At 40.0% G+C, this 8,025-nt stretch overlaps 1 protein-coding gene across 1 annotated transcript; it reads right to left on the reverse strand.

Annotated features, from left to right (window-relative positions):
• Positions 1-1,136: 1,136 nt before the first annotated feature.
• Positions 1,137-6,126, reverse strand: LOC146565852 (protein ABHD15). Its single transcript, XM_085287968.1, has 3 exons — positions 5,146-6,126; positions 2,281-2,510; positions 1,137-2,198 (listed from the first exon to the last, which is right to left on the reverse strand). Exons 1-3 carry the CDS (start codon positions 5,893-5,895, stop codon positions 1,523-1,525), a joined length of 1,656 nt encoding a protein of 551 aa, XP_085144094.1. The 5' UTR covers positions 5,896-6,126; the 3' UTR covers positions 1,137-1,522.
• Positions 6,127-8,025: the final 1,899 nt, after the last annotated feature.

The following is an 8,025-nucleotide window of genomic DNA, read 5'->3' on the forward strand; positions in this document are numbered from 1 at the left end:
GTGACTGTTGTTGTGATTTGGCACCATATAAATGAAATGGGATTGTTTATAATTTGGATGTTTTTTGCAAAAATAGACATTTGTACTATTGTACCAAAGGAGGTTCAAGGAGTTTTGCACCAACAACCACCTCCATTGTGCAGCACAAGCTTTTGTACAGTTTGGATGAGTTTTACTATATTTAAAAAAATAAAAAAAAATCATTTAACAATTTGTTGCCACAAATAAATAGAAATCATTTCAGTGGGCAGACTGTGAGAGAAGCAGGAAAAACTGATTAATAATTCCCTTTTAACATGTTCGGAAGCCCGTGGTTTCACTATCCAGTCATCATTTTACCAACAAATCGTAGGAAAAGTTGACGTTTTGCAAACGAAGTCATCTTACAAAAAGTCAGGAGCAGTATGGTTTTGATTTGTAGATACTTTCGAGTAGTGCCACCGACCTGTAGCACAGAAAATCATCAGGGTTTGGAGAAGAGCAGAAACATTTCTAGCACTAGGAGCACAAACGCACACTTCTGTAAAGCAGCTGAGATTCCTGAGTGTTCTCAAAGTAAGTGGATAAGAATTACAGTTCAGATTTATAAGCCAGAGGAATACGGAGCCTCTTTCGAGAGAATTTTGTTACTTGGTCACAGTAACTGCAATAACTGGTGATTTTCACTACTGCTTAAGTTAAACAGGTAGAAGAAATTGATGACAAATTACTCACCTGAAAATGATCACTGATTGGGTGATTAACCCCCACCACCCAACTGATAGATACTAAAGATATTTGTGTCTTTCAGACAAATGGTCCAAAATAATAATAAGATCCTACATGTACCTTAAGCCCATCTACACCAGTCTGTTCATGGACGTAAAGCACAGGAGACACAAACATATATTTTGAGGCAGTTATGTGTTTGCAGCTTACTTGCCCCCTTAAGGTCGGAGTTAATGGGTCAATAGTAAGAAAGAGACTGGGTGAAAGACTCATCTCCCATTCTCCAAAAACATGTCAGTAATCCCCCAAGACTGAGTTAAACCTTTAGACTTTTTGGAAGGTTTGTGACCAGTTAGATCTGGTGCAAAAACCTGTGACAGCATTTCACAAAAAGAACATACCAGCAGTCAAACAGGGCCGAATAGGTTTAGATAATTTGTTTTCTCCCTTTAATAAATGAAATCATGATTTAAAAACTGCATTTTGAATGTATTCAGGTTATCACTGACACATATATGTCTCATGTTCTCAAGTCTTTTGATAACAAGAAATGCTTAAGTCTGACAAATATACAAAAAAATAGTCAGAAAGCAGACAAATACTTTTTCACATGATGTGACAGGAAACATAAAGGTCTTTTATTTGAAGACCAGTGTGTTTTGAAAAAATGTCAATAGGCATTAGTCAGCTAATGTCATTAGTTATGCATTTTTTTTCTTGGTTAAAAATAAGTTTTCTTTTGTCTGCTTGTATTTGAAAGACTTGTTTTTTATCTTCTCAATACCACAATTGGGAATAATCCATCCTCTCCCCTTCAGCGTGTGTAGGACCTCTTCCAGGTGAAATTCCCTTCTTGTGCATCCATGGCGCATTGATCAGCAGCCTGTGGTCTTGGTCTTCTCATCTCTGTGGCTTTTCTCCTACGAGCAGGAGCCATGCTCCAGCCCCTCAGCCTAGCCTGACTATTTTCTTCCATTAGAGCACTCCAACTCACCCTGTTCCTCTCATCCCCACGCAGGAATTCAGCTACGACCCTAAAGTACTCCAGAATTGAGATATGACTCCACATTTCTCCCCCCTGCTCCTCCAGAGCAAATCCACAATGCCCTCCCCTGTCTGTCAACATCAGAAAGAAATACGGATTGCTCATAAAAAGGGGAAGGGGCAAAGTGGAGGCAGGCGGGAGGAGAGGGTCATCACTGCTGCATACACAGAGCACAGGGACCGCCACCTCATCTGCATCTCTCAGTGGCTCGTTTCTCTCCCAGTAGCTTTCCCAGTCCTTGGCTGGGTATGCCCTCTCATCCAGCGCCCAGGCTGCTGAAGATGCCAGGCCCCACTGGGAGTGAGATCTTGAGCTCAGTCCAGAATTTAAAGGGCTTAATTGAGGCTGAGCTGGAGAGCAGAAAAGTGCTTCCTCAAAGTCCCTGAGGGACGAAGAGCTGAGGGCCCGATCCACATCCCGGACGCCTCTGAAGGAACTCGCATATCTTATAAAGAAAACCAACAAAAGAAAGATATCATATCCATGCTTCATTTATGTCTGTGCTATAACACTTTTACTGTTCTCACCTTCTGAGCTGCTGTTTTCGGTGAAACAGTGCCCCCCAGCGGTAAATAGGAGGCATAGGCGTTTCAAACCACAGTTGGCCGAGAAGCACAGGTGAGATTGCTGCTGCTGCTGTCAGGTACGTGCTCGATCCACACTCCCCCAAATATGAAAGAAGAACCCCTGAGCCTGACCCCTCACTCACTGCAAAAAGCACAGAGGACGGGTGGCGGCTGTGGACATAAGCCACCGCCTGATCACGGAAGACATGAAAGATAGTGACACTGTGAGATCATGGTCAAAACAGAAATAAGTGACCGGTATCGATTTTACAACAACATGTCTAACTCAGTGTTCGGATTAGTTTCTTGAGGGATTTGATGCAGACGTGAATATTATCCTGGGAATAAATATATATATATATATATATATATATATATATATATTTATTTTTTTTTACATTTTTTAAACCCAATTTTTCTATTTTGTTTTTAGTTCTTCCTCTTTATTATTTTTATTTATATCTTTTGAAACCCACAGACGATTCTGTTGGTATTCCTTAGTGTGTGCACCTTGGACACTGTAGTGACACCAGAGGGACAGAGCTGCAGGTGCACCTGACGTGCATAACCTTTGAACCATATGACCACTGGCTGAAAATGAGCTACTGTTGGAATTTTTGATTTTAAAAAATTAATAACTAAATATTTGCACACCTACACCAAAAAATAGGGCAGGTGCTGGGCCATAAAAGAGTCAGAGCAATAAATATGCTAATTTAGTAGCAGTGTGCCAGCTGTTGGTATTTTTCACATACACAGTTGAATTTTTTTTGCTCACATTTCTTAAATGTTCGTCATTCTGCATTTTCTAAAAGGTTTTCTAGACCATTTTTTTCAATCTGCATCAGGCAGATGATCTTCAGAGAAAATATTGCAAAAAACCAACAAAAACTCCCAAAAAACAAAAAAACAAAAAAGTTTCAACTGTAACTAAAAAAAAGTTGAAATGCTTTGTAAAATTCACAAAAGCAAAAAAGGTTTGCAAATCTCATGAATGTATGTTTTCTCAGAAGGTCATACAAAAACATATGAAATGTTTAAACTGAGAAAATGTGGCTGAAGCATATACTTGTGTGTGGGAGACTTTCAGTTGGCCTTGAAATGACTCCAATCGTCAAGTGACTCAGCTGACTTGTTAATCACTGAGGGTGAGGCCACTCAGGTAGTTTAACTCTTATGTGGCCTTGCCTCTGGGGTGGACAAGGTTCAGCCTGTGTTCCTAAAAGCTACAGGGCTGAGCACTCCTGAGCTTCCCTGTGAAGGCCTACACCAGGGAGCCAGTGAGCAGAGTACATCCAGTAGTTGAACCTGTGATTCAGAAGGAACAATCCATCTCTCACCTCTCGATTCTACTTTTTGCACATTATGTGGTTCTGTTTCAGCAGGTGGTGACCTCCAGCTCGCACCAGAGTGGAACTAAAAGAATGAGATTGTGGATAGAAACAGCAGAAATGGGCTTTCTCTGACAGGCTGGGCGCAGCCTTAGCGATAGGGTCAGAAGTTCAGTCATTTGGGAAGGGCTCAGAGTGGAGATGCTACTCCTCCACATCAAAAGGTGCCAGCTGAGTTTGTTTGGGCATCTAGGATACTTCTTGGATGAGGCTTTCTGGGCCTATCCTACCTGGAGATAGCCCTGGGGTAGATACACTACATACTGAGGAGTTTATGTCTCTCGGCTTGCCTGGGAATGCCTCAGTGTTCCCAGGTGTTGAAAATGAGCTAACATCAGTTTTAAATTGATGCATTTTCTCAGTTTAAACATTTGATGTGTTCAATTGTCTATTGTGAGTAAAATATGGATTTATGAGATTTGCAAATCGTCACACTCAGATTTTACTTACATATTACACACTTATTCGAATTGAAATTTTCAAATGCATCCATACCTCAAACACAAACAAGCAAAACCAAAAGCAAGCACAAATGTCCTCACAACCAACACAACGGATCTTTTTTTCGTTCTTCTTTTGCTTTCTTTTCTTTCCTTTCGTTTTTATGAATGGCACAAAAATGATGTCAGACAACCAAGCCGTGCAAAACAAACCAGTTGAACAACCGAATGCATTGTTCTAAGTGAAAGTATATCTCAGCCAGACTGCTTCACGTATTAAAACATGTATTCTTACTGGTCCTGGCTGTCATGCCTTTAACACGATCAGATCAAGTGCCTATGGAAACCGTGCCGTAGCCCTTCAAAGGTATTTAGACCTACAGTTTTGTTTTTTGCTGTTTCCTATCCTGTCTGGCAGCTTTTGCAGTCTCAGTTATGATCTGAATGCACTGCTATGCCAAACCCATTTTGCTTTTTATAAATTCTCTATACGGTCCCCTTGTTTAGGAGAAAATATAGAAAGATGTAATAAAAAAGTACAAATAGTAATGCACAATATATGTCCAACTGCCGCACCTGTAAGAAAAATAAACATACAGCACTTGGACCACAAAAAGTAGAAACAACCCACACGTACATAAATCAACGAGCTTCTTGTGGTGTGTGTGTCTGTGTGTGTGTGTCACGAAATGTTCTTGAAAATGACCTACATTTTTAACTCAGTGTCACTTTCAGATCAGCATAACTTTATTTGTGATACCTAATAATTTTAAAAAAACTTATCCGAAACAAGGAAATCTTTCCTGGAAACTAACGGAAAGTAAACCAAATTAACAAACAAACAAAAAGCTAAAATACCTTATCAACACTGAGCTGAATGAAACAAACAATCATTTCCATTAAAAGAGTTAAAATTTTAATCATGTCTTAGACAGAAGGTGTGGATTTTCTTTGTCCAACAGTTTCTGTTTGATAATGAAATTGTCTTTCTTTACCTGCTCGAGATCAGCTGGGTCTCCAAACTCGGTTACTCGTGCTGTGGTCAGCGGGCACCCCTCTGTGCCCCGAGGGTGAAAGACCACCACATAAAAGCCCTGACACAGAGCCTGTTGGCACAGCATCTTTAAGTGGGGGGTCATCCCTCCCCAGTATTGAGGGATGAGGAGGAGGACAGGGGGTGCTGAGGTGAAGCAGCCCGGTGCCCTCACCCCTGACTGGTGCTCCTTCCTCACATCCCACTTCTGTCTTGTGGCAGCCTCACCCATCTTTGTTCCTACAGCCCAGTCCACAGCTATGATTCCCCCATCTTTCAGTAGCAGGTTGTCTCTAGTGAACTGCAACGCCTCTCCATGTTGGCCCCACAGCAGGCTGGACAGTGTCTGGAGGTGGGGGTCTCCCCTCGGCCAGGTGGCCAGTCTCGGCTTGGCCAGAGAGCCACAGTGCCGGAGCAGATATTTAGCCAGCGCGGTGGGTTTGCATATGAGTCTGGATTCATCTGAGATCTGACCTGACCCTGACAAAATATTAGTCCCTGCTGATTTGACCTCTTCAGCCCTTGCACTGGTGTTCTTGTGAAGTGGCAGCCCCAGGATCAGGCAAATAATAACCCAGAGTCTCCAGCTTAAAGCCCTGACTGCCAGCCCTGTCCAACAATGCACTCTGGGCAAGCGGAGAGTTAGAGACAGCAGCAAAAGTAGCACGGATGGGAACAAAAAGAGGAAATAATCCCCTACAAATGATGCCATTTGTAAATGCAAAATGATGTATTTTAATCCAGTGTTTTCTTTGAATATCTTGACTTTTATTTCTTCAAAAACAGTTAACGGCCATCTTACTTGTTTCTCCAGGAACCTGAAAATCCAGCCTGACACGCAATCTGTTGCTCTGTATCATCGTCTCCTTTTTCCAATTCAGAGAGATTCAAGAGAAGTTTTCAAAAATTGCCAAAGAGAGAGAAAAAAGAGGGCCGGGGCAAATGTTAGTTGTTCTGCACTTGCTGCCCCTGCTTTCTCCTCCCTCCATAAATCATTTACTACCAGCTCACATAAAAATCAAGCAAACAGAAGCCACATAAATCTGAGCCATTAAATCTTAAATGATCATAGTCTTGGACCTTATTCTGTTCCTGGAATCATTTCGACTCTATTTTTAACAACGGCTTAAATGCAAATATCAGTATATTTTTGCACTGAAGAACGGTCACTGTAAAATTTCCTTCAACAGTTTTATTCTCATTAAAAATCTGTAAAGAAGTTTTAAAGTAATGTTTTATTTCCGCTCACAGTTTGATTTTGGAGGAAGATTTATATTCTTTAATCAAAGATGAATGCTTGTTAGTGTTGGTTTATAATCACGGAAGATGAAATATAACGATTTTTAATTACCTGCAAAAATTGTATTTTCAGTGACTCTTACGGTTCAAAGTGTGTAATAATTACCATTAGTATGCAGTACATTACTGGTAATTTGACTGTGACATTTTTTTAAAAAGTATACACAACTGAGGACTGACAGGTAGGACTGGTTGGGGTAGTGTACTCCTCCCCTCTAGGAAAGATAACCATATGATAACCAGTAAAATGTTACATTTATTGATTACAAGCAAAAATACTGAAATCCTCCTGAACCACTTCAGAGGCTCCTAATAAGGATTTCATCCTGAGTCATTCATCACCTCATGACACACAAGTCATTCTTCAATAAGAACAGAACAGAAAAGTGATGAATCCAAATGAGCTTTTACAGAAAACATCAGAATAAGAAAGACAAATATGTAAAATCATAAAACATCATTGCAAAATGTAATAATAATATTTTTTATTATAATATACACAAATTAAATAAATGTATGCCACAAATAAGGTTACAGAATTATGAAGACGGGGATTATCCCCAACACACTGCCTATTTTTATTTAAATCTAAATAGAAAAACACACAGTGGAATCAGTCATGGATCGGCCTCCCTGGAGCCTGGGCCTGAACATTTGTGGGATCATCTTGACGGAAAACAAAACAGTAGTCAAGCAAACATCCAAAGACGAGCTCTGAATGTCCTTCAAGAAGCCTGGAGAACTATTCCTGAAGACTACCTACTACTATTTCCAATTTTCCTGACAAAATATGAAGAAATGAGGGGTGTCTCAAGTGTTCTGTCTCCACATGGTGTACTTTTGTGTGTGAATGCCAGTCTACTTACATAACAAAAGTAAATAATAATACAGTAGCTGCTGATAAAAATCATAGATTAAAATTCATGCCTGCAGAACTAAAATGTACTGTCTTCACTAAAAGTCTCACCCTCCACATTATGTGTTAATGTAAGCTTGACCGCATTTTCATGATGTTCAGCTTCTCGCTCGGCGCAGTGCTAAAATGAAAGTATGCACGTTGGTATTTCTACAAATAATAACGCGCCCCTGATGAACCTCCTAAGGGCACAGTGGCAGTGGAGCGAGTCAGGGCAGATGTAAATGTATCCAAACTAAGACAAATACACTCCATACATTTGAATATATTTTACTCTATTATATTTTTACCTTTCAGTCTGTTCAAGCCAGTTAAAGTGTAAAAGGGTAAATTTAAGACTCCATATTTCTCATTTTTTTCAAAATGAATGGAAACGGAAATTTCTTAGAGTTAATATACTATATTAAAATAGCAGTTTAACAGTAATAAACTTGAAGTCTAAAGTTTAAAGCGCACATATTTCTGATTCAATTGTGTTATAGTGTATATTAAAGCTAAACGCATAATAATCTTACTGACTGATCATGACAAAGGTTAGACAGGTAGAGCGAGTCCTTCTAACCCCGCCCTGGCAATTAGGAAACATAAAAGCAGGTGCTGACAACATAACTTTCCAGTTCACAGGAC

Source organism: Mchenga conophoros, linkage group LG10, assembly GCF_057382185.1.
Source record: "Mchenga conophoros isolate Kocher_MC1m ecotype Shallow Benthic linkage group LG10, M_conophoros_male_GT1.1, whole genome shotgun sequence".
In the NCBI taxonomy this organism is placed as follows: Eukaryota; Metazoa; Chordata; class Actinopteri; order Cichliformes; family Cichlidae; genus Mchenga; species Mchenga conophoros.

Bases quoted from the DNA above. Each gene is read 5' to 3' on its own strand.
- LOC146565852 (XM_085287968.1), bottom strand. From the start codon at position 5,895: ATGGCATCATTTGTAGGGGATTATTTCCTCTTTTTGTTCCCATCCGTG. The intron at 2,511-5,145 runs GTAAAGAAAGAC...TTCCGTGATCAG, and splicing joins ACCCAGCTGATCTCGAGCAG to GCGGTGGCTTATGTCCACAG. The intron at 2,199-2,280 runs GTGAGAACAGTA...TTTCTTTATAAG, and splicing joins CGAAAACAGCAGCTCAGAAG to ATATGCGAGTTCCTTCAGAG.